Source organism: Aphelocoma coerulescens, chromosome 25 (assembly GCF_041296385.1).
Source record: "Aphelocoma coerulescens isolate FSJ_1873_10779 chromosome 25, UR_Acoe_1.0, whole genome shotgun sequence".
Taxonomy (NCBI): Eukaryota; Metazoa; Chordata; class Aves; order Passeriformes; family Corvidae; genus Aphelocoma; species Aphelocoma coerulescens.
In genome coordinates this window covers 1,861,575-1,887,259 of record NC_091038.1, presented here as the reverse complement: position 1 = coordinate 1,887,259, position 25,685 = coordinate 1,861,575, and the positions used below count along the sequence as shown (strand labels likewise).

General features: G+C 66.1%; 1 protein-coding gene across 5 annotated transcripts; it reads right to left on the bottom strand.

Annotated features, from left to right (window-relative positions):
* Window positions 1-216: 216 nt before the first annotated feature.
* ARHGEF2 (Rho/Rac guanine nucleotide exchange factor 2) lies at window positions 217-24,794 on the bottom strand. 5 transcript variants are annotated; one of them, XM_068995247.1, is made up of 28 exons: window positions 24,775-24,794; window positions 24,486-24,530; window positions 20,556-20,874; window positions 19,861-20,017; window positions 19,198-19,306; window positions 18,957-19,002; window positions 18,021-18,132; window positions 9,183-9,333; window positions 7,629-7,696; window positions 7,451-7,514; window positions 7,054-7,183; window positions 6,863-6,972; window positions 6,639-6,785; window positions 6,098-6,348; window positions 4,715-4,840; window positions 4,360-4,477; window positions 4,019-4,276; window positions 3,700-3,776; window positions 3,445-3,614; window positions 3,178-3,245; window positions 2,481-2,669; window positions 2,223-2,324; window positions 2,074-2,138; window positions 1,946-1,987; window positions 1,797-1,847; window positions 1,176-1,571; window positions 798-984; window positions 217-705 (listed from the first exon to the last, which is right to left on the bottom strand). In XM_068995247.1, exons 7-28 carry the CDS (start codon window positions 18,036-18,038, stop codon window positions 629-631), a joined length of 2,865 nt encoding a protein of 954 aa, XP_068851348.1. In that variant the 5' UTR covers window positions 18,039-18,132; window positions 18,957-19,002; window positions 19,198-19,306; window positions 19,861-20,017; window positions 20,556-20,874; window positions 24,486-24,530; window positions 24,775-24,794; the 3' UTR covers window positions 217-628. The 5 variants fall into 5 exon arrangements, with proteins under 5 accessions (XP_068851348.1, XP_068851349.1, XP_068851347.1 ...); XM_068995248.1 differs by lacking the exon at window positions 24,775-24,794 and having other exon boundaries at window positions 24,457-24,523; XM_068995246.1 differs by lacking the exons at window positions 24,486-24,530; window positions 24,775-24,794 and adding an exon at window positions 21,810-21,897.
* Window positions 24,795-25,685: the final 891 nt, after the last annotated feature.

Genomic DNA, 25,685 nt, shown 5'->3' with positions numbered 1-25,685 from the left:
CCAAACCCGGCCCCATCGCCCCCCCCCGGCCGAGACCACCCCCCTCCCACCACCACCGGCTGAGACCCCCCACACTCAGTGCACTGATGAGACACCCCCGGCCCGGCTGGTGCCTGCCTCCCGCAGCCCCCTTCCCGTTCATTTTGGCTCCGAACTCTTCATTTTCACGATTTTCCAAATTTTTTTTATATTTTTCCTTTTTTTTTTTTTTGCTGTTGTTTTTTGTCCTTTGTTTTTACAGTTAATCCGCGGGGACCCCGTCCCTCCCCGCCCCACCCTTGGGCAGCCCCCCGACACCGGGGGGGGCGGGAGGAAGAGGAGTCACTGTCACCGCTGACCCAGGAGCGGGGGGTTCCCCCCCATCCCCCCGGGGCCGCCTCCCGCACCCCAAAGCATCCAAATAAATAAATAAATCCCAGCGGGAAGAGGAGGGACACGATGTCACCCCCACACCCCCCGGGCTGGAGTAGGGGAGGGGGCGACCGGACCCCCCACCCGTTCCCATAAGGCTCCCGTGGGAATAGCAGCGTCCCCATCCCGCTTTTCCCAACGCTCCCCACGGTTGGATCCAGCCCCCGGTGTGTCCTGGGGAGGGAATCGTGGGGTGCTGTGGGGGCTGCGGGGGTCCCTAACTGTCCCCGTCGCCCTCCTTCAGCTCCTGGCTGTTCTCCACCTCCTCGGGAATATCCTGCATCCTCAGGAAATCTAGAGAAAAACTCCAGGTTAACCCCCCACCCAAAATAAGATGGGGACCCCCAGGGTGGGATCTGCTGCCCCTCCCCCAAACGGGGACCCACCTCGGGGGCTGGCGGGGGGGGAGTGGCGGCTCCCCAAGCCCCCCTCATCCTCCAGGAGCACGTCCAGGGTGTCTTCGCCCTCCCGCAGCCGCTCGGGATCGGCGCCCCGGAATTCCAGCTCATCCCGGGGGCTGGGGAAGGCGGGGGGATGGAACGGGAGGCCGGCGGGGGGGCTGGCGTGGCTCAGCTGGGGTGGGGGGGGAGGAAGAGAGGTGGGGGGGGGGGAGGGGGGTCAGGCCTCATCCCCTGCGCCCCCCACGCCAGGGGGGGCTGAGGCCGGACACAACTCGTGCCACACACCACCCCCACCCTTCACCCGCAGCTCCCCACGGCCCGTGCCCACCCCCGGTGCCCCCTCCCCGGTGCCCCCGCGCCCACCTGCGGGGGGGTGAAGCTCAGGTACAGCGCATCCCCGGCCGGGAGGCTCCTGCGCCGGGGCTCCGCCGCCCTCCGCCCCCGCGGCCCCGCCGGTGTCCCCCGCGCCTCCTGCAGCTCCCGCTCCAACCGGGACCTCTCCCGCTCGCTGTCCCGCAGCCGCGACTCCAGAGCCGCCGCCTCCTGCGCCCGTTCCTGGCACAGCTGCCGGCAGCGGCTCAGCTCCTCCTGCACCAGCCCGTGCTGCCGCTGCAGCAGCGCCAGCTCCGCCCCGGCGCCCGGCTCCGCGCCCCCGGTCACCGGCACGGCCGGCTGGGAGCCCCGGCGGGGCCGCGGCCGCTGCAGCCCCTCCGGCGGCACCTGCAGCTCCAGCAGCACCTCCTGATGGGTCAGCTGGACCTGCGGGAGGGAGAGGGGTCAGAGGGAAACGGGAACGGGGGGGGGGGGGGAAAGGGGAAATGGGGATAAAGGGATGGGGTAAGAGGGCTCAGGGGGGAATGGGAAGAAGGAGAGGAATGGGGGCAAGGGGGGGAAAGGCGGCAGGGAATGGATTTGGGAGCAGGATGGATTTGGGTAGGGGGTACCCCTTCGTCCCCCTTCCCCCTGTCTGCCCCCTTGTCCCACCTGGAGCCGCAGCAGGAGCCCGTAGAGGTTCACCAGGCGCTGGTTGATCTCCTGGGGGGGACAGGATTTGGGGGGGTGGGCGGTGAGCCCCGAGTGACCACGCTTGTGGGGAGACACACCACCCACCCACCCCGAAACCCTTTCCTCACCTCCTGGGATCCCCTCGGAGGGACCTGATTCCCATTCCCGTCCTGCGGAGAGAGTGCGGTGACACGGAGGAACCCAGTGCGGGCTGGGGGGTCCCCAGCTGCCCCCCTGTGCCCCCTCCCCAACTCACCCGCTGCCCAGCATCCGGATCTGCCCGGAATTCCAAGGAGCCGTTGATGCTGCCGGAGTCACCGTCTGCAGGGAGACACTGGGTGAGCCTCAGGGGGGGTCCCGGGGGTCCCCCCCAACCCAGCACGCCCTCCCCCCATCCCCCCTTACTGCTGGTGCTGGGGCTGGGGCAGCTCTCGGCCTCGGGGGGGTTGTTCTGGTTCTGGTCCCGATCCCGGGTGCATCCCGTGAAAATCTCCTTCAGGCATTCCACTGTGGGGGAAGGGCAGCGTGAGCCCCTCCCACACGCCGGACCCCTGCCTCAGTTTCCCCATCCAAACATCTCCATCCCAGAGCATCCCGGGGCATCCTGGGGTACCCGTCCCACCCCTTCCCACCCCGGGCCACCCCATCCCGGAGCTCCCGTACCTTCCCGGATGGCGTCATGCAGCAGCACATCCCCGCGGGGGCCCCGGGTGAGGTCCCCAGGGAAGGGGGTCCCGCGGGGGGCCGGGGGGGGCTCGGAGCAGCCGCTGCCCAGCGCCAGCATGTCCGCAAAAATCCCGACCTTCTCCTCCAGCAGCGCCGCGATCTGACGGTCGTGCTGCTCCATCCGCTCTGGAGAGGGGGAGCGGGAATTGGGGGGTCAGCGGGGATGGGGTGGGATGAGCAGGGATGGGGGGATGAGCAGGGATGCGGGGATGAGCAGGGATGGGGGGATGAGGCAGGGATGGGGGGATGAGCAGGGATGGGGGGATGAGGCAGGGATGCGGGGATGAGCAGGGATGGGGGGATGAGGCAGGGATGGGGGGATGAGCAGGGATGGGGTGGGACGAGCAGGGATGGGGGGATGAGCAGGGATGCGGGGATGAGCAGGGATGGGGTGGGACGAGCAGGGATGGGGGGATGAGCAGGGATGCAGGGATGAGCAGGGATGGGGGGATGAGCAGGGATGCGGGGATGAGCAGGGATGGGGTGGGACGAGCAGGGATGGGGGGATGAGCAGGGATGCGGGGATGAGCAGGGATGGGGGGATGAGGCAGGGATGGGGGGATGAGCAGGGATGCGGGGATAAGGCAGGGATGCAGGGATGAGGCGGGGTGAGGGAACAGGGATGGGCCCCCACCTTTCAGCTTCCGCAAGGACGCTTCCGTCTCGGTCTCAATCAGGGGGAAATCCTGGCGGCTCGGACAGCTGCGAGGGCCGGGATGGGGGCTCAGAGCCAGGATCCCCCCAGCTCCGTCACCCCACATCCATCCCCCTTTCTTCCCCCCCAGCTCCCAGCGCCCACCACCACCCACCCTGCAACCAAGGGCCCCCCCCCCCAGCCCTTCCAAGAGATTCCTGGGAGGGGGGGGTTCCCGGCCATCCCCAAATTCCCGGGGGCACTCACAGGCTGACGGCCTGCTGGATGACCTTCATCCAGTGGTTGCGGTCATCCCGGGAAGCCGCGTGCACCTCGTACATCTCGGGCGGGGCCGCGCTGATCAGGAACATCCCCTTCTCCTGGTTGGCGATGTCCCGCACGATCAGGTTTTGCAGGGAGATGACGGCCGGCTTGTCCTGCGGGATTGGGAGGCGCTGGCAACTGGGAATGCTGCCCCAGCGGAGCCGCGGTGAGGGTTGGGATGAGGAGGGGGCGGCTCACCAGCATGGGGAAGGTGTATTTCTGGTCCTTCTCTTGCAGGAACACGAGCACGTCCGTCATCAGCAGCACCAGGACGTCTGGAGTGAGCGGGGGTGAGCAGGGGGGATTCACCCCCGCTGAGCCCCATGGCCACCCCCCCCCCCACCCCGAGTCCCAAATTCAGCCGTGGAGAAGAGGGGGTGACCCAGCATCCTGCTCCGCAGGCGTCCCCAATCTCTGGGGACCCCCATTCCACAACAGGTTCCCCCGGTACCCCCACCCCCTGCTCCCTGGACATCCTCCACTCCCATTTCTCCCCTTTCCCCCTGCCACTTCCCACCTTTGAAGCGCCCGGCCGCCGTTTTCCAGAGCATCCCCCCGCTGTGCACCAGCTTCCTGCGGAGCAGCTCGTCCCTCCCGAAGGCTCCGGGGCGGCTATCCCAGAGCAGCGGCACCTTGGCCCGCGGGTCCACGCGCCGGAAAACGTCCCAGAGGCGCCCGCGGAGCTCCCACGCGTGAACCTCCTCGTCCACGGCCGAGAGCAGCTCCTTCACCAACCGCAGCGCCCGCGACAGGTCGGCGCAGTCCCCCTCGTTGTCTGCGAGCAGGGGGCGGGAGGGTGGAATTCCGGCGCCGCCCCACAGCGCCCCGGGTCTCAGCCCCTTCCCGCAGCCCCGGTACCTTTGGAATTCTTGAGGATGCGCTCGATGAGCACGGGGTACTTGGTGATGCGCTGCGTCACCAGCAGGATGCACTCGGGGACGCCGTGGCGGCGGAGGAGGGGGGACCGTGTCACCCGCTGGGGGGGCAGGGGGGACACTCCGTCAGCAGGGACCCCCCCTCTCCATCAGTGACCCCCCCCCCAGAGCTCAGTTAGGGAGGGACACAAGTTGGGGAACCTGAAGCACGGATTTGGGAGAAGGGTTTTCCACTGGGGCACAAAGCCTGGAACGTGCAGGGAGACCCCCAACCCCCCATCCTCCTCCAGAGGATGGAGACCCCCCGATCCCCAGCCCGGGGTCCCCGTGGAGCCCACCCGGATGAACTGCTGGAAGCGCTTGTCCCGGGCCAGCAGGTCCTTGTACTCCTTGAGCGCCTTGGTGTGTTTGCTGCAGAACTCCGCGTAGGCTTTGCGCAGCTGCTCCGCGCTCGGGCCCGAGAACTTGGCAGCGGCAACGACGAGGGGACATCAGTGAGCGCGTCCCCCCCTTTGCCATCCGCGGGCATCCCCACACCCCAAAGCATCCCGGTTTCCTGGTAGCCCATTTCCTGTCCCCCCACTATCCCTATCCCCAGGTCCCCCAGCATCCCCATCCCCTGGTACCCCCATTTCTTGGCACTGTGATCCCCCAGTACCCCCATTCCCCGGCTCCCAAATCCCCCACTATCCCCACCGCCAGCATCCCCATCCCCTGGTACCCCCGTTTCTTGGCACTGTGATCCCCCAGTACCCCCATTCCCTGGCTCCCAAATCCACTATCCCCACCCCCAGCATCCCCATCCCCTGGTACCCCCGTTTCTTGGCACTGTGATCCCCCAGTACCCCCATTCCCCGGCTCCCAAATCCCCCACTATCCCCACCGCCAGCATCCCCATCCCCTGGTACCCCCGTTTCTTGGCACTGTGATCCCCCAGTACCCCCATTCCCTGGCTCCCAAATCCACTATCCCCACCCCCAGCATCCCCATCCCCTGGTACCCCATTTCTTGGCACTGTGATCCCCCAGTACCCCCATTCCCCGACTCCCAAATCCCCCACTATCCCCACCTCCCAAATCCCCCACTATCCCCACCTCCAGCATCCCCATCCCCTGGTACCCCATTTCTTGGCACTGTGATCCCCCAGTACCCCCATTCCCTGACTCCCAAATCCCCCACTATCCCCACCCCCAGCATCCCCATCCCCTGGTACCCCATTTCTTGGCACTGTGATCCCCCAGTACCCCCATTCCCCGGCTCCCAAATCCCCCACTATCCCCACCGCCAGCATCCCCATCCCCTGGTACCCCCGTTTCTTGGCACTGTGATCCCCCAGTACCCCCATTCCCCGGCTCCCAAATCCACTATCCCCACCCCCAGCATCCCCATCCCCTGGTACCCCGTTTCTTGGCACTGTGATCCCCCAGTACCCCCATTCCCCGACTCCCAAATCCCCCACTATCCCCACCCCCAGCATCCCCATCCCCTGGTACCCCCGTTTCTTGGCACTGTGATCCCCCAGTACCCCCATTCCCCGGCTCCCAAATCCACTATCCCCACCTCCAGCATCCCCATCCCCTGGTACCCCATTTCTTGGCACTGTGATCCCCCAGTACCCCCATTCCCCGGCTCCCAAATACCCCACTATCCCCACCCCCAGGACCCCCATCCCCCGGTACCCCATCCCCTCGTACCCCCATTTCCCGGTCCCCCCTGCCCACCTGGCTGACGAGGATGTCACCGAGGCGGTCGATGACGAAGTTCTTGTTGCTGTCCTGGGCCAGCGATTCCCGGCGCCGCTCCAGGAGCTGGGCCAGGAAGCGCTCGTGGATGTGGCTGAGCTCGTCGAGGCAGGGGAAGATGCGCTGGACAGTGCCGGGGTCCAGCTGCAGCTCCTCCAGCATTGCCCTGCGGAACAGGGCGCCCATGATCTTCAGCGTCCGCACGTGGTGCAGCTCCGTCTGCATCAGCTCTGCGGGGGCACGGCGCGGTCACCTCGGGGACAGGGACAGAACCCCCGGGGACAGGGACAGCACCCCGGCAAGGGCACAGAGGGGACAGGACGCCAGGGACGGCCACCCAGCCTGACCGTGTGTCCTCATCGCTGCATCCCTGTCCCTGCATCCCCTGTCCTGTCCCTGTGTCCCCGTTCCTGCTTCTCCAACCTCTTCCTGTGTCCCCCGCCCTGTCCCCGTGTCTCCCATCCTTGCATCCCCATCCCTACGTCCTGTCCCGCTGTCCCCCGTCCCCGTGTCCCCTCACCGTAGATGACATCCTGACGCTTCATGACGTCCATGCGGTGCTGCTGCAGGAAGCTGTTATCCACCGCCAGGCTCCAGGAATCCGCCTCGAACTCCTTCCCGTCGGCCTCCAGATCGCTCAGCAGCTGGCTCAGGATGACGTCAGGGCCTGCAGGTGACATCGGTGGGATACGGGCTCCCCGTGTCCCTCCCCCGCATCCTCACGTCCCCCCGCGGTGGCCCCACCTTCGTCGATCAGCGACTCCACGGAGAGCGTCCGGTTGCGCATGTTGAGGGAATCCGTGGACTGGGACAGGATCCGCCGGATGCCCAGGGGGGAGTCATCGTTGAACGTCCTGGGGGAGGGGGTGGGACGTGATGGGGACACTGGGGACACCCCCGGATCCCCCTGTCCCCCCCCGTTTTCCTGCCCTTACCCCGAGATGTTGGTGGTGGAGACGCTCTTGGAGAGGGACAAGGAAGGGCGGCCGCGGCGGGATCCCAGCAGCGTCTGCCGGAAGCTCTCCGAGGGGTAGATGGCGGAATTGGGGCGCTCCCGGATGGCATCTGGGGCGGGGGGACACCGGGGGGTCAGTGCCAGGACCCCCCTGTCACCCCCCAGGCTGTGCAGGGACACAGGGAAGGGAAGGGAAGGGAAGGGAAGGGAAGGGAAGGGAAGGGAAGGGAAGGGAAGGGAAGGGAAGGGAAGGGAAGGGAAGGGAAGGGAAGGGAAGGGAAGGGAAGGGAAGGGAAGGGAAGGGAAGGGAAGGGAAGGGAAGGGAAGGGAAGGGAAGGGAAGGGAAGGGAAGGGAAGGGAAGCTCCCCCCCACTCACTCTTGTTGCGCAGGGACACCGACTGCAGGGCTGAGCTGTTCTTCAGCAGCGCCGCCTTCTGCTGCTGCGGGGGGAGCGGAAGCGTCACTGTCCTCGTTTGTCCCCAATTCCCGCATCCCCCCATTCCCTCATCCCCCACAAACCCCTCACCCACCCGGCTCGCGTCACCCACGCTCACCTTCTGCTTCACCTTGGTGCAGTTGGGCAGGGTGTCCTTGCAGCGGTTGTGGATGGTGACGTTGCAGGCTGGGGGACACGGAGCGGTGACGGGGAGGCCACGGGGACCCTCCTGCCACCCTCCCTTCCCCCGGATCCTGGCAGAGTGACGGCAGCAGATGTGGTGGGAATGCGGGTGGATGCGGATCACCAGGCGCTGCCGGAGCTGCAGCTGCCAGGGAGCAGCTGCCCCAACCCCGAGGGCACCGCGCCAGACCGGGGCCACCAGTGCCAGCCCAGGGCCACCAGCGCCAGGGAGCCGGGATGTGCCAGGATGGAGAAACCATCTCCTGCTCCAGGGCACAAATCCGGGAGGAACCGGGCTGTGGGAATGGGCACTGCGGTGCCCATTGCGGCAAAGCCACGGTGGAAAAGCCACCCCAGAAAAGCCATCTTGGAAAAGCCACCATGGCAAAGTCATCCTGGAAAAGTCATCCTGGCAAAGCCACCCCAAAAAAAGCCATCCCAAAAAAAGCCACCCTGGCAAAGCCACTGCGGCAAATCCAATCTGACAAAGCCACCCCAGCAATTCCGCCCCAGCAAAGCCACCCCAAAAAAAGTCATCCCAAAAAAAGCCACCCCAGGAAAAGCCACTGCGGCAAAGCCACCCCGGCAAAGCCGCCATGGAAAAGCCACCCCAGGAAAAGCCACCCTGGCAAAGGCCACTGCGGCAAAGCCGTCCTGGCTAAGTTGCCATGGAAAAGCCACCCCAGGAAAAGCCACCCTGGCAAATCCACACCGGAAAAGTCACTGCGGCAAAGCCACCCTGGCCAAGCCACCATGGAAATGTCACCCTGGCAAAGCCACCATGAGAAAGCCACCCCAGAAAATCCATCCTGGCCATTCCATTCCAGCAAAGCCACCCTGGCAAAGGCACCCCACCAAATCCACCCCGGCAAAGCCACTGCAGCAAAGCCACCCTGGAAATTTGAACCTGGAAAAGCCACCCTGGCAATTCTGCCCTTGGCACATCCACCCCGGGAAATCCATCCTGGCAAAACCAGGATGGGAAAGCCATGCTGGCAAATCCACCCTGGCAAAGCCACTGCAGCAAAGCCACCCTTGGCAATTCCACCCTGGCAGAGCCAACCTGGCAAAGCCACCCCATCATGTCCACCCCAGCCATGCCACCCGGGCAAAACCATGAAGGAAAAGCCACCCTGGAAGAGCCATCCCAAAAAAGCCACTGCGGCAAAGCTACCCTGGCAACTCGGCTCTGGAAAAGCCACCCCAGCAATGCCACCCCGGCAAAGCCACTGCAGCAAAGCCACGGTGGCATTTCTGCCCTGGCAAAGCCAAGCTGGAAATGCCACCCTGGCAAAGCCACCCTGGCAAAGCCACCCCATCAACTCCACCCCGGCAAAGCTACACCCAGCAACACCACCCCAGCAATGCCACCGTGGACTGCCACAGCACATCCCCCCCTGGCATATCCCCCTTGGCACCCCCTTCCCCTGGCACATCCACCTGGAATATCCCCCCCCCCGGCTCCCCCCTGGATCCCCCGGGCACTCACTGGGACACACGAGCGCTTCCTTGGCCGTGATGCTCTTGTTGCAGGCGAAGCACATGGTCATGCCGGACACGGAGATGGTGGTGAAGAGGTGCCCGTTGGTGTAACGCGCGTCCTTCTCCTTCCCTTCCTTCATCCTCTCCTTATCCTTGCCCTGCCCGGACAGCGGCACCGGACGCCTGACGGGGCTGCGGCACCGCGGCCGCCCCCCGGCCCCCCCCCGCCGGTCTCGGGACGCGGCTCATGGCTGCGGGGAGCCGGGCGGGCTGCGGGAGCGGCCGGTCCCCCGTGGGGTCGGCGGGGAGCCCGGAGGACGGGGAGAGAGCACCCCCGCTCCCTGCGCTCGCTCCCGCTTCCCAGCATCCCGTCTCCACGGCAACCGGAGGCTGCGGGAGAGATCCCCCCCCGCCCCGGCACGGCCCCCCCCCCCCGGCGCCAGCCCCAATGGGGACGGGGTGCGGGGGCGCAGCCGGGGGTGACGCTGCCCCGTGGGGGGTTGGGGACATCGTCCTGCGCTCCCCCCACCCCCCCTCCTATTTTTAGCCAAATTGAGGGGTTTCACCCTTTTTCGCCCCAAAATGGGAGGTCGGGAGACGGCTGAGCCCCCACGGGGATGGGTTTTGGGGGGCGGGGGGGGGGGAGTGGGGGTCGGTTTGGGTTTCCCGCATGGAAAAGGGGAGCAAGCCGGTGTCACCCCCGAGTGTCCCCGTGCTCGCCTCGGACCCCCCCCACCCCCCAAAGGGCACAGAGAGGCCTTTGTGCCCCCCCCTCGCCACCCCCGCGGCCCAGGCAGTGCCTGGCACCGGCGCTGAGCCCGGCGGGTCGGGGCACTTGGGGCGCCCACCAACAGCCCCCCAAAACGGCGGCGCTTCGGGACCACCCAGTTCCCCTTCCCAAACACCCGTCCCAACGCCAAAGGGGGTCGGCCCTGCTCCCGACCCCCCCTCCCCCCGAGGGTGGGGAGAGGCTGAGGGACCCCCGGGAGGAGCCGGGGGACCCCTGGGGGAGGCCGGGAGAGGGGGAAGGGAGATGAGGAAGAACGGGGGGGGCAGCCATGGGGCAGGAGTGGGACCCCACGGGACACCAGTGGGACCCCGCGGATCAGGACTGGGACCCCACGGACAGGACTGGGACCCCATGGACAGGAGTGGGACCCCACGGGACACCAGTGGGACCCCGCGGATCAGGACTGGGACCCCACGGACAGGACTGGGACCCCATGGACAGGACTGGGACCCCACGGACAGGAGTGGGACCCCACGGGACACCAGTGGGACCCCATGGACAGGACTGGGACCCCACGGGACACCAGTGGGACCCCGCGGACAGGACTGGGACCCCACAGAGCGGGCGTGAGACACCAGTGGGACCCCGCGGATCAGGACTGGGACCCCGCGGATCAGGACTGGGACCCCACGGACAGGAGTGGGACCCCACGGAACACCAGTGGGACCCCTCGGATCAGGACTGGGTCCCCATGGAGCAGGACTGGGACCCCACAGATCAGGACTGGGACCCCACGGAGCAGGCGTGAGACACCAGTGGGACCCCACAGATCAGGACTGGGACCCCATGAACAGGACTGGGACCCCACGGAGCAGGCGTGAGACACCAGTGGGACCCTGCGGATCAGGACTGGGACCCCATGGATCAGGACTGGGACCCCACGGACAGGACTGGGACCCCACGGGACACCAGTAGGACCCCATGGACAGGACTGGGACCCCACGGATCAAGACTGGGACCCCGCGGAGCAGGACTGGGACCCCACGGATCAGGACTGGGACCCCACGGAGCAGGACTGGGACCCCGCGGATCAGGACTGGGACCCCACGGATCAGGACTGGGACCCCACGGAGCAGGACTGGGACCCCGCGGATCAGGACTGGGACCCCGCGGATCAGGACTGGGACCCCACGGAGCAGGACTGGGACCCCGCGGATCAGGACTGGGACCCCACGGGACACCAGTGGGACCCCGCGGATCAGGACTGGGATCCCCGGTGTCACCCCGCGTCCCCAGCCCCGGGCGGGGGTCCCGGGGGGGCTCACCCGCTCTCGGCTCAGGGGTCCCTCCGCCTCCCCGTCGGCCGGGAACGGGGCGCAGGAGCAGCAGCACATCCCGACCCCCCCCGAGCCCCGACCCCCCCCGGGCCCCGGCGGCGCCTCCGGCCGCGACATCGGCCGCGACATCCGCCCCGGGCGCGATTGTTCCCGCCCGCTTGTTTGTTTTCCTTTGATTTTTTCCCTCGGCTCCGCCGGTTTTGTTTGTTTTTCTTTGCTTTTCGTCCGGTTTTTTTTTGTTCGTTTCTTTTCTCTCCCCCTCCCTTTATTTGCTTTCTTTTCTTTTTCTTTCATTTTGTGCTTTTTTTTTCCTTGGCTTTCCCTTTATTCTTTTCGCCTTTTTCTCCCCTATTTTTTTTTTTCCTTTTCCTTTCCTCCACTTTCTTTCCTTTATCTTTCTTTCTGCTTTTCTTTCCTTTTCCACCCCCGATTTTCTTTTCTTATCTTTTTTCACCCCTTTTCTTACCGCTTCCCCCCTTTTTTACGGCTTTCCCTTTTTTATGCTTATTTTCCTTTTTTCACTGCATTTTCCTTTTTAGCAGATCTTTCCTTTTTTTTCGCCGCTTTCCCCCCTCTTTTTTCCTTCTTTCCCTCCTTTCCCCCCCGCTTATTTTCCCTTTTTTTTTTTTTCCACACCTTATTTTCCTTTTTTTCTCCGCTTTTTCCCACCCCCCCCCCCCCCGCAATTTTTTCTCTCTTTTTTTGGACCGTTTTTCTTCCTTCCCACCCCCCCTCTTCCCCAGCTTTTCTCCCTTCCCTATTTCCGTGTTTTCCTCCCCGTTTTGGGCCCCCCCCCCCCGTCTTTCCCCTCCCCGAAGGAAACCGAACCGCGCCAGACAAAGGCAGGAGCCGCGGCCGCTTCCTGCTCCCTCCCCCCCCCCCAACCGCTGCCCCCGCCCGGCCTGGGACCCCCCCCACCAACCTGGGGGTCTCTACCGGGACCCCCCCCTCACAAAACCCACAGGGGAAGGGGGGGGGGGGTCACACACGCGCAACCGGCGCCGCCCCCCCAAAAAAAAACCCTGGGAGGATTTTGGGGGGCTGGGGGTGTCCCGCACCCCCTCATCCCTCTGTAGGTGGGGGGGGGACAGCACTGTGGGTTTGTGGGGGGGGTCACGGCGCGCCCCTGAGGGGGGGGGGAATTTGGGGGACACGAAGCCCTAAAGACTCCGGGGAGGGAGTGAGGGGGGGGAGGAAGAGGGGAGCGGCTGCACACCCCCAAAACCCCCCCAGCAGTGGAGACCCCAACACAAAGATGCCCCCCACCCCTCCCCGCGCCCCCCCAAACCCCAACCGCGCGGCCACAAACCGGGGGTGCCGGGACACGCGGCTGCTCCGTGCGGGGAATTTCAGTGCTTTAAATAGAGACGGGGCTTTTCGGGTTCTTCTTCCGGCCCGGGGCCCCCTCCAGGCCCGAAAACTCCGGGCGGAGCTCGGGAGGAGTTTTTGGGGGTGCTGTCAAACCCCCTCGGGGCCATCCCCACCCTAAAAACGGCACCGGGTGTGAAGGGAGGAACCCCCGCCCCAAAACCGACAGAGGTTTGATGGAGCTGAACCCCGAAACGGCGTCACGGAGCTACTGGGGATGAGTCGTCCCCCCCCCCCCAAACACACACACACTTTTTGGGGGCAGTTCCCTCCTTTTTGGGGACGGTCCCGCCGCTCTTTGGGGACGGCCCCCCCCCCCTCTTTGGGGTAGCCCCCCCCTCCTGCCACCCCGGCGTCGAACAAAGCCACCGCCGAGGCAACAAAGACCCCGCTGGGCCGGGACGGGAAACACGGGGGGGACCCCCAGCAGTTCCTCCCCCACCAAAAAAAACAGCGGGTGACCCCCCCCCCCCCGACACCCCCAAATTTGCCCCCTCGGAGGTTTGAAGCCCCCGGGTTTAGGGGCGCAGCTGAGGAGGGGAGATCTGGGATAGCGGGACCCCCCTGTGCTGTTTTGGGGGCACCAGAGAGGGCGGGGGGGGGGGTCAGGAGATGCCCCCCCCCCCCCAAAAAGCAGGAGAGGATCCCCCGTAAAGCCGCGGGGGGGGTGGCGGGGGGGTCCCCACATGTCCCATCCCAGCCGGGCACGGCGGGGGCTTTGCGGATCCCCCTGGGTGCCGACCCCTCCGCGGGGGGGTCCCCCCGACCCCCCAACCCCTCTAACCCCCCCCCCCCGGCCCTGGGTGGGGCGAAAATCTCTCGGACGAAACTTTCTTTAAACAAAAAACCCCATTTCTCCCCCGCCCCCGGGCGGCGCAGGGACCGACAACCACTTCCCCCTTCCACAAAACCACCCAAAAACACCCTCGACCCCCCCCCAAAACCATCTCCTGACCTCCCCCAAACCCTTCCCCGGGGTGGGAGCACCCCCAGACTTCCCCCCCCCCCCCCCTCCCGCTGCCCGTAGAGCTCAGGCCCGACCAACTCAGTGCACCCAAGAGCGGTCGGGACGGGGGGAGCGGCGGCTCCGGGGTCCCCCCCCCCTCGCCAAAAAAATCACAATTTTGGGGTAAACTGAGGCTCGGGAGGGGGCACAGAGCGTTGCCCCCCTCTCCTCCCCCCCCCCGTTGTGCGCACGGCGGGCACACAAAGCCCCGCAGCGCCCGCGGGGCACCCCCCGTGCCCCCCCCGCCCGGCGTTTCGCCACGCCGGCATTGCCACATGCTCGGGCCCCCACCGCACCACCCCCGGTCACGGGAGTCAGAGCCGCGGACGCGCTCCCGGAACGCTCCGTGCCTCAGTTTCCCCATCCCCGACCTCTCCCCCTCCGCCGCCGCCGGGCTTTGTCTCCATGGGGAGCGATAAAATTGAGGTGGGGGGGGGGGGTCCCTAAAACTTCTCCCCCCCCCCCCCGCTCGGCAGGAGGGGAAGGCGACTTCCTCATCCTCATCCTCGCGTCACCCAAAGCTCCGGCGTCGGCGGAAAGGAGGATGGGGAAGAGTCGGGGGGAAGTTTGGGGATGCGGAGAAGTTGGGGGGGGAGGGGGACACGCGGGGGTCCCCGGAGCTGCGGGGGTGCGCGGGCAGGGGGTCATTGTTCCTCCGGCACCCCCCGATGCACAATGGGGAGCAGCTGGGGGGGGGGGGCCTCGCCCCCTCCCCGCCCTCCGCCCCCTCCCACCGGGACCCCCGAAGTGTGGGACCCCCCCTCCCCCGCCTCTACGAGCATCACCCCGCGCCCCCCAAAACCCCCCCCAACCCCTCTTCTCCCCCCCCCCCCCCCGGCTGCGTGGGGAAGGGCAGAGCCCCCCCAAGTCGGGGTGACCCCTCCCTCCCCCCCAAACAGGAGCGGGGAGGGAAAAGCCCCCCCACCCCAAAATAGGGGCTGGAAAAGGGGGGACCTCTCTCGGGGGGGGGGAGCTGCGCTCGCCGGGACCCACCTTGGCGCGATCGCTCCTGTGTCGCGACAGCGACTCGATACGGGACATAATCCAGGGAGCGCTCCCGGCTCCCTCCCGGTGCTCCTGGTCCTTCCCGGTCCTTCCCGGAGCCCTCCCGGCTCTTTCCTGGCTCTTTCCCGGCTCCTTCCCGGTCCCTCCCGGTGCTCCCGGTCCCTGCCCGGTCCCTGCCGGTCCCGCCCCCCGGGGGCGGGCCGCGCCGGCCCCCGGCCTCGTGCTGCCCGCGGGGCCTTTGTTCGCGCGGGGTCCCCGGGATCCAGCCGGGAACCCCGGGATCCAGCCGGGATCGGCCTCCCGGGGGACCGGCATCCCGAGGGATCGGCACCCTGGAGTCACCCCCGCATCGGCGCCCCCGGGACCGGCATCCCGAGGGATCGGCACCCCCAGGATCAGCATCCGAGGGATCAGCATCCCCGGGATCAGCATCCCAGCGCCCCAAGGGATCAGCATCCCCGGGATCAGCATCCCAGCGCCCCGAGGGATCAGCATCCCCGGGATCAGCCCCGTGCTGTCCTCCGGGATCGGTACCCCAGCATCCCACGGGATCAGCTCCCAAGCATCCCAAGGGATCAGACTTTGGAGTCAGCCCAGCTCTGGCCACCCCACCGCAGCATCCCGAGGGTCTGGATCCCAACATCCCAGAGGGATCAGCTCCTGCAGCCGCAGCCCGGCATCCCTTGGGATTGGTGCCCAGAGACGTCCTGGATCAACACCCAGCATCCCTTGGAATCCGTCCCCGGAGTCCCCTCGGATCACGCCCGGCGTCCCTCGGGATCGTCCCTCGGAGCCCCCCCTGCTCTGGCCCCAGCACCCCGGATGTGGCCCCAAGTCCAGCCCTTCCTCTCCCGTGCCTCAGTTTCCCCCCTCGCGCACTCCCTGGAAACCCCTGACCTTCGGGAACACCCCGCTGCCATCCCAGGGTGACACCGCGGCTGGAATCCCAAAAGGAAGCAGCGAATCCCATCGGATTCCACCCCTCCCAAAGGCCCCGAGCCCCGGATACCCCCAAAGCGCCTTTTTTGGGGTGACACAAATCCCAACCCTGTTCTCCTCCATTTCGGGGCTTTTATCTCCCAACTGCACCAAATCCAGGCTGGACCCTTCCCGGGAAAGCCGCTCCACGGGTGCTGGCACTTCCCTAGGGATGGACAGTTGGGATAAAGGTGCTATTTTGGGGAAATGTTGCTTTTCCCCCCTAAAATAGCAGCTTGGGAGAGGCCCTGGCACCGGGAGCTGCGTTGGTTGAACATTAACTCCGCCGGGATAAGCCGGGATTTGTCAGATCAATCCCGCTCCCAGCCCGAGATAACGCTCCCGGGTCCCGGCTGCGGCTTTTTGGGGATCCCAAAGTCCCCGAGTGTCACCTGGGGAGCCCCAGGACAAAGCCACGCACCCCATTCCGGGATGCAAGCGGCTCCTTAGGGAATAATCCTTGATCCCGCATTCCCGGGCCCGGCAGCACCGAGGGGATGGAAACAGGAGCGGCACCGGCAGCGCTTGGATTAATGGATAACCAGGGAAAGCCACCGGTGCCATGGAGAGGTGTCACCATTCCCGGCTGCCTCAGTTTCCCTATGGAAAACAGCGCCGGTGCCAAGGGAATAGCAGGGCTGGTGCCGCATCTGGACCCACAAATCCCATGGGACAGGGATGGGATGCGCCCACGGAGGGTGGGATGGCCGTTCCCCGGGAAGAGGAAAAGTTGGGATCCAGGAAAACATCCAAAATGCCAAGGCCAGGGTCGGAGCGGATCCATGGAAGCGGCTGGGCCTCGTTTCTGACTCATTCCCGACTCCTTCCCGGGCTCGTTCCCGGCCTGCCGAGGCTGGATTTTAATTAAATTGCGGATTTTAATTAACTCCTGGTCACCAAAGTGGAATCAAACCCTCGGGGGCCCCCGGAGCAGCGGAGGACGTGGTCAGACCCCCCCCTTTCACCCACATTCCCGATTCCTCATTTCCTCCCGGACACACCCGGGGCCGCGATTCACTTCTGCTCCCTCCTCCCCGGCCGTTACCCCAAAACAGCCCCAAAACCATGGAAGGAACCCCCGGAGAGGCCTCCGGATGCTCCAGAGGCGACCGCAGCGGGTCCGGCGCCTCTTCCCACGTGGATCCCCACTGGAAAACCCCACGGAGGCCGAGGGGAAGCGCCGGCTCAGCCACGAAAACTCCGGAAGGAAGGAAACGGGGTGGGGGGGTGGGTCCGGCTGCAGGAGACCCCCCGGAGTCACCCCAGCACCGGCCCCTCCACAAAACTTCCCACCGGGAATCGCCGGTGCCGGATCTGGGGGGCGTCTCCCCCACACTCCGCAGCCCCCCCCCCCCTCGGGTCCCTCCGTTCATCCCCGGGCTCGGGGGGCGACGCGGGGACCCCCCCAGGACCCCTGGGGTGGCCGTTCCCACGGGTGGAGCCCCCCAAAGGGGCCCCGACGGCCCCCCCCCCCCCGCCCCGTTGCAGGATTATTATTTCTTCCCGAAATAACCTTTTCGGGAAGAATCATTTCTTCCACATCGCGCTTTTCCAGCCGGGATCGACCCCCTTCCCATCCCCATCCCGACACGGAGCCGGAGCCCCCCCCCCCCCCCCTTCCAGCGCCCCCCAACTTCCAGGCTCCTTTTCCCTACAAAACCCCAAGCATCCTAATAAACATCCCGACGAATCCCGGATTTCAGCCCGCCGCGGCCCTGCGGGGATGTCGGGATGAGGCTGGAGCCATCCCGCCGGGCGGTTCCGGATCCCGCGGCTGTTCCAGGCGGGATTTGGAGCCGGGAGGGGGGTGCGGGGCCCCCCCAGATGGGAACAGCTGGCGGCTAATCCGGCGGGAAGAGCGGGAGGAGGAGCGGGAGGAGGAGGTCGGGGATTAACGGCTCCGAATGGCGGCGAATCGGGGCCGCCCGGGGGGGGACCGAGCGGGGTTTGGCCCCCCCCAAAACCGGCCTGGGGTGGCAGCCACGGGGACAAAGCCAGCGCCGGCCGCTGTGTCCCCTCGTGCCTCAGTTTCTCCCCCGAGTCCCCCCCGAAATGGGGGTGAGGGGGGGGGGGGTCACCAAAGCGCCCCAGGAACGGGCGGGAGATGGGAAACTGAGGCACGGGAGGGGGGAAGGAGCTGGAGGAAAACATTCCCGAGGAAGGGATGGCCGCAGGAAAGGCCGGGATGAGCCGGGGGGGATCCGCTTGGGATCCCTTCCTTGAGGGCGTTCCACGTTTTCCTCTTTTTTTAGATCCCAAAGTCTGGGAAACAGCGAGGGACGGAGCCGGGAAACTGAGGCACGGCGGAGCATCCATGAACCCATCCCGTTATCCCGTTATCTCGCTATCCCGTTATCCCTCTATCCCATCCCGCCGCGCCCCGCGCAGCCGCTCCCACCCCCCGCTCCCGTTTTTCCCTACCTTTGTCTTCCCGGTCATCCTGCGGATGAAGCTGAGGGTCCTGTCCAGGGGGGTCCCTTCCCGGCCCGGGGGGGTCCCCACCTCCCCCGCCAGCCGCTCGCCGCTCCCGGCGCTGCAGGAGGAGGATCCCGCTGGACAATCCCGCTGGACAATCCCGCTGGACAATCCCGCTCTGTCCCCGCCGGGAACGGGGAGGAGCGTGCGTGTCCCCTCCCCGCTCCCAGCTGGGCCACCACAGAGCCCCCTCTGTCCCCCCCCCGAGCCCCCTCTGTCCCCTTCCGGGCCCCCCCCGTGTCTCTGCCCCTCGATTTGGGGAGCGGGGTCGCGGGTTTTGGGGGGACAGCCCCGACTTTGGGGGGGGGGGGGAGGTCCCTCCTGTCCTGGGTGGTCCTGGTTCCTTGGGGACATCCTCAGACGGGGACAAAGCTCCCTTGGAGGGGCCAAATCACGGCGTGGAGGGGGGGGGGGGGACACGAGCCACGCTGGGAAGGGGACAAAGCACCCTGGATGGGGACAAATCCACTTCGGAGGCGACAAGCCACCCTCGAGGGGGGATAAGATGCCCTCGGACGGGGATAAATCGCCTTCAGAGGGGGACGAGCCACCTTTGAAGGGGGACGAGCCACCTTTGAAGGGGGACGAGCCTCATCCTTCGCGGAGCGGTGGTTCAGGCCAGCGTGTCCCCATCCCTGTCCCTGTCTCTGTCCCCATCCCTGTCCCTGTCCCCATCCCTGTCCCCGTCCCCATCCCTGTCCCCGCTCGTCCCCGCGGGGCTCCCGGCCAGTCCCCGGCGTGACGATTCCCGGGAACAACGGCCCTAATGAGGACGGGAATGGGCTGTGACAGGAGCGGGGAGGGGACGGGACAGTGCGGGGCCAGGAGGGGGCCAGGGCAGGGACAGGAGGGGACACGGAGAGGGACGGGGAGGGGACTCACCCTCTGACCAGGCTCTGCTGGGAGGCGAACGGGGGAATTTCGGCAGCTGGAAAAGGGGAAAGGAATTTTAAAAGGGCCGCGAGGAGCTGCCGGGGGCGAAGGAGGGGGGGGGGGAAGGAGGGGCCGTAATTAACTGCGGTGGCAGCGCCATCGATTTTGGGTCGTTACCGGCGAGGTCGGAGCAGGGACAGCGCCGGGGGGACACGAGGGTCCTTGGGGGGGGTTGGGGGGCCAGACTCACCCTCCTCGCCGGGGACGCTGACGATGACACCGAGCGACGCGGATTTGGAGCGGGACCAGCCCCGGGAGTGGGGCCCGGCCCGGGGCGCCGGGAGCCTCCGCGCGTCCTCCTGCCAGAGGGGACGGGGACAGTGGCACTGCCACCCTGGCCGGCCCCGGATGGGTCCCTCCCCGACATTGGTCCCCAAAAGGAAGCTGCTCCCAGGGGAAAGGGTTGGGAAGGAGCGTCCTGGTCCCAAAGATACGCCGGACAATGGCAAAGCCACTTGCGGTGATGGCAAAGCCACCCAGGATGATGGCAAAGGCACAAGGACAATGACAAAGCCATCAGGACCGTGGCAAAGCCACTCAAGATGACGACAAAGTCACGCAGGACAATGGCAAATCCCCCAGGACAATGGCAAAGGCGCCCAGGATGACGGCAAAGCCACCCAAAATGATGACAAGGTCACCTAAAATGATGGCAAAGCCACCAAGACGATGACAAAACCACTCGGGGTGATGACAAAGCCACCAGGACGATGACAAAGCCACCCAAGATGACGGCAAAACCACCAGGATGCCACTTTCTCACAGCGATCCCCTCTCCGGGGGTCCCCACTCCCCACCCCCCCCCGGCTCGGGTGGGTGCTGGGTGACCCCCGAGGTGACGGCAGGGTCCCACCTGTGCCCGCTTCACATCGGCCTCGTCCTCCTCGTCCTGGGAGAGCAGCGAGTCCAGGTCATCGCTGCTATGGACCAGGGGGGCTCTCCGGGGGTCCCGGTGGCGCCGGCAGAGCCCCCCCAGCTGCTCCGCGCTGGAGCCGAGCTCGGGGCTGTCGCTGGTGGAGGGGGGGGGACACAGGGAACTTCAGCTGGGGGGACACCCCAAATCCAGGACCCGTCCCCGAGGGGTGAGCAGGAATTTCGGGGTGTTCTCAGCGAGGCAGGGATGCGCGGAGGGTCTCAATCCATGGGTTTGGAGGGCTCAGGGACACAGGATGGTCCTTGAGCCCTGGATTTGGGGGGCTAGGGATGGGGGACAGGGACATGGGAGGTTCCCACGCCTGGATTTGGGGGTCCTGGGATGAGGGACAGGGACATGGGAGGTTCCCATGTTCGGATTTGGGGGTCAGGGATGAGGGACAGGGACATAGGAGGTTCCCACCACTGAATTTGGGGCTCTCGGGATGGAGGACAGGGACATGGGAGGTTCCCATGTTCGGATTTGGGGGTCCTGGGATGGGGGACAGGGACATGGGAGATTCCCACGCCTGGATTTGGGGGTCTCAGGATGAGGGACAGGGACATGGGAGGTTCCCATGTTCGGATTTGGGGGTCCTGGGGTGGGGGGGGTGGTGACACGGGGGTCCCCCCTACCTGAGCTGGTCGTAGCCGGGGATACCCCGCGGCTCCTTGCCCGGTTCCCAGCTGTGCCGGCGGAAAGGATCCAGGGAGCTGCGGAACGTCCCGGATCTCCGCAGGGACACCCCGGGAAATCGCTCTTCCTCCTCCTCCTCCTCCTCCTCCTCCTCATCCCAGGCCGTGCCAGGCTCCAGGACGGACACACAGCGGCGCCTCGGGGGCGCGACCCCCGCGGGGACCCCCCCGCAGGGCCTCAGGGTGATGTCGGGGGGCTCCAGGATGTGGGGGGGCTCCAGGATACGGGGGGGCTCCCGGTGCCGCTCAGGGCCGGACACTGCGGGGAGGGGTCGGGGTGGGGGGCTCAGCCCGGCCGTGAGATGAATTTGGGGGGTCTCAGCCGAGCCCTGCCCCCCTGCCCCACCGCCCCCGGAGCAAGGGGGGGACATTCCCATTCCCGGACGTGTCCCCGCGGCACTGGAGGGTCCCCAACCCCCCCCCGGGGGGGGGAAAATGGGACACTCAAAGCCCCCCACCCCGAGGTCGAGCTCTCCTGGTTACTCATTAAACTCCCAGGAATTTAACCGGGATGAGAGCGGCTGGGAAGGGGGATGTGGAGCGGGAATGGGAATGGGAATGGGAATGGGAATGGGAATGGGAATGGGAATGGGAATGGGACCCTCCCGCCACAGGGGGACCCCGCAAGGACGCTGCTCATCCAACCCCCAAAAATTTCCACCTCCTGAGGGGAGGGATAAACCTCCCCCCCCGGATCTCGGGAGAGGGGGCTCAGGGAGCTTTGAGGGATCTGGGTTTAGTCCAGGGAGCAGCTGGGATCTGGGATGGGACCTTGGATGGGATCTGGGGTGGATTTGGGATGGGCCGGGAGGGGTTGTGGGATGGGAATAGGGAGAGGTTTGGGGTGGGATCTGAGATGGGATCTGGGGGATTTCAGCTTGGCCGTGGCCCCCCTAAAAGGCCACGTGAGACTGGAAACTCCTGGGAATCTCGACACCCTTCCCGAAATCCCGACATCCCCTGAGAATCCCAACATCCCTCCCAGAACCCCGACACCCCCCGAGCATCCCAACCCAGCTGCTCCTGCTTGGACCGCGTCCTCCCTTCCTTGCCCTGATCCAGGTGGATCCCGGGCTGCTCCCAGTGGATCCTCCCGATCCCCGTGCCCCATCCCACGGCTCTGGTCCCACAATCCCCAAATCCCGACACCATTCCCGGGCTGGCACCTCCTGCCCTGGCCCTGGCCAGACTCACCCCGCTGGGGACAGGGAGGGGACTGGGATGAGCTGGGATGAGCTGGGATGAGCTCAGCCGTTTTCCTGTTTTTACATTCCCAGCCCGGTCAGCTGATAAATAAAAAAAAAAAAAAATCCCCGCTTTCCTTTGTGGGTCTGCCCTTGGATCTGCCGGGGATCGGCCGCAAACGTGGAATAAGAAATAAATAAACATGGAATCCTCAAAAAATGCCGAGCGGAGCGTGGCCACCGCTCCAGGGCAGCTCCCGCTGGGAAAACCCCAACCGCGGCTCTTCCCAGAAATCCGCGAGCCGCCGGAGATTTTGGGGCTCCCGGGCTCATCCAGGTGCCCAGAAAAGCAACCGGGATTCCCGGGAACTTCCCAGAACCAATTGGGAATCTCAGGATGCTCCGGAGCAGGGAGCTGGCTGGGAAAGGGAAGGGATCCTGGAGCAGCTCCCCCCAAATCCTGACCCTGGGGGCAGCCCCCGAAATGTTGGTGGAGAGCGGCCGGGAGCTGCTCGGGCGGGTTTGGATCCCGGATGGGATGCGGGAACAGCGGGATTTTGGGGAGCTGGGAACGGCCAAACTCATCCTTGGAGTGGAGCGGGTCGGGATCAGGTGTCCCCAATCCCGGGGGGGGGAGGGCACCGTGGGTGCCACCGCACCCCATCCCACTCTTCCCAGCATCTCTTGGGACCCTGCCGGAATTCCCGCTTGGATTCCCGCTCCAGAGGAGGAAGCGCGGAGCCATCGCGGTGCCGGAGGGGTTCGGAGCCGGGGGTGACGCGGAATGTGGGGGGGGGGGGGGGGACAGCGGCTGCTCCCAGGATTTGCCCAGAAAATCCTGGATTGTCCGGCAGCATCAGGGAACAACCAGCGGCCATCCAGGGGGAAGTTGGGAACGGAGGGACGAGGGACGGGCTCGAGGGTCGTGACCTCGGGGGGACGGGGGGGACGGGGGGCGCTCCCCGTGTCCCATCGGAGTCACCGGGAGGGTCCCGTGTCCTTTTGGAGTGACCAGGGGGGGTCCCGTGTCTCATTGGAGTGACCGGGGGGGGGTCCCGTGTCCCATCGGAGCGGCCGGGGGGGTCCCGTGTCCCATTGGAGTGACCGGGGGGGTCCCGTGTCCTTTTGGAGTGACCAGGGGGGGTCCCCTGTCCCATTGGAGTGACCGGGGGGGTCCCGTGTCCCAGTGGAGCGACCGGGGGGGTCCCGTGTCCCCTTGGAGTGACCGGGGGGGTCCCGTGTCCCCTTGGAGCGACCGGGGGGGTCCCGTGTCCTTTTGGAGTGACCAGGGGGGCTCCCGTGTCCCCTTGGAGTGACCGGGAAGGGGTCCCGTGTCCCCTTGGAGTGACCAGGGGGGGTCCCGTGTCCTTTTGGAGTGACCGGGGGGGTCCCGTGTCCCATCGGAGTGACCATGGGGGGTCCCGTGTCCTTTTGGAGTGACCAGGGGGGGTCCCCTGTCCCATTGGAGTGACCGGGGGGGGGTCCCGTGTCCCATTGGAGTGACCGGGGGGGGTCCCGTGTCCCATTGGAGTGACCGGGGGGGGGTCCCGTGTCCCATCGGAGCGGCCGGGGGGGGTCCCGTGTCCCATTGGAGTGACCGGGGGGGGTCCCGTGTCCCATTGGAGTGACCGGGGGGGGGTCCCGTGTCCTTTTGGAGTGACCGGGGGGGGTCCCGTGTCCTTTTGGAGTGACCGGGGGGGGTCCCGTGTCCCATCGGAGTCACCGGGGGGGTCCCGTGTCCTTTTGGAGTGACCGGGGGGGGTCCCGTTTCCCATTGGAGTGACCAGGGGGGGGTCCCGTGTCCTTTTGGAGTGACCAGGGGGGGGTCCCGTGTCCCATCGGAGTCACCGGGGGGGTCCCGTGTCCTTTTGGAGTCACCGGGGGGACACCGGGGAAGGGGCTGGGTGGTGGCCCTGGGGTGGCCACAGAGGTGACAGTGGCACCGGAGGGGTTTTGGGGGGGGGGGGAGGCTCAGGGGGAGCTCTGGGGGTCTCGGGCCACCCCCAGGTCACCCCGGGTCACCCCGGACCTACCTGCGGGCGATGGGGCGGGGGGGGAGGGGGGGGTGAGCTCCGTGCAACCCGGAAATTCCCAATTCCCGATTCCCAGCCCGGAGATTCCCGGTTCCCGGGGTCCCAGCCCTGCGCCCCCTCCCCCTCCTCTCCCACACTCCAAACAAACCAGGAACCACTTGGCGAACCAGATCCTTTTCCCTGTTAACCCTTTTCCCGCAAATCCCGGCGCCGGGGGTGCCGCTCCCATTCCCCAAATCCGGCACCGCTGCCTCTTCCCCCCCCCTGCCCCACAGCCCTCGGCATCCCCCGATTCCCTTTTCCAGAGGTTTTTAGGGATCAGGAACAACCCCCGTGTCCCCCTCGGGGGTCAAACGGCCTCTTCCCCACTCCCGGAGGTGCTTCCCGTGGGATTTATGGATAATCCAGCGGCGGGGAGGAGCTGGGCACCCCCAGAGCACCGCAGGGCAGAGCGGGGGGGGGGGAAATGTGACTCCGTGCCTCAGTTTCCCCGCTCCAAGGGCAGGAATTCCTCCTCCCCACCACCTTCCCGGAGTTTTCCCAGTTTTCCAACCCCGCTGCCGGCGGAACCCCAGATCCGTGGGGCTGAATCCCAAATCCATGGGGCTGCCCCCACATCCCCACCTGGTCCCGGTTCCGGACGGATCACACACCTTGGACAATCCCAGCACAGGCGGATCCGGGCGGGATTTCATTTCCTGGGAAAAGCCGGCGTGGAACGAGTCAATCCCGGCTGGATCGACTCCATCCCGCTCCGGAGGCACCTGCGGGCTCTCAGCACCCCCGGCGGGCTGCAATTCCCACTTCCAGGAATATCCGGGAGCATGGAAAAAGCTCCGGGAGCGCAGCAAAGCTCCCGCAACCCTCGGCCGGGGTGTCTCGGAGCCGTCACCGCCAGCAGAAATCACGGGAAAATCCCCAATTCCCCAGCCCGGAGCTAACCTGACCCCTGAGCTCCGTGTCCCTGCTGGATATTCCTCGGGATTTGTCCCGCCGGGAATGTGTTTGTTTAAACAAACGGGCGGAACGGGGACCTTTGCGCGGGATTCGGGAGGTGCCAGGAGGTGACACCTCCCGGGATCCGGCAGCGGCTCCGAGCCCTGCCCGCTCCCGTCGAGCTCCAAAGGTTTTCCAGGGATTTTGTCGGGTCCCTGTCCCAGGCTCCAGGGCAGGGAATGAGAATTTTGCCAAGTTTTGGGGTTTCGGGTTTTGGCTCCGCGTTTCCTGGTCCCGCGGGTCCGCCCCGGAGTCCTCCGCACATAAACCTTTGGAATTAGGGTGGAATTTGGGAAGATGGGGCTTAAATTCCTGAGGGGGGGGGGCTGGAATGGGTCTTTGGGTCCTTTCCAACCCAAGTCGTGATTCCGTGGTCGGACAAAAACTCCTTCCAAGGAGCCGAGACCCCAAAACGCCGGAAACATTCCAGGTGGAGTCCATGACCTCCGAGGTCTTTTCCAACCTTAATCATTCCATGATTTCCAAAGGGATTCTGGAACCGGCTCTTCCTCACCGGGGTCCCCTCGGGGGTCTCGTCCTGCCCGATCCCACAGCTCCACCCCCTGAAATCCAGCACCAACATTCCCAGTGCCAGGCTCAGGAGCACCAGGATTTGGGATACAACAGGGACAACTCCTTTTCCCATTGTTTTCCCAACAAAACCTGCCCTAAACTCCCAATCCGGCCGCTGGGAATTCACCCTTTTCCAGCTCTAAATCCCACGGGAACGGCACCAGGAGCCAGATCCCGGTGGGATCATCCTTACCTCTCATCCCGCTGAGGAGATTCCCGGCACCCTGGGTTCCGAGCGAGGGGTGGGATGAGGGGGTGAGGAATTCCAGCCCCGGGACATTGTT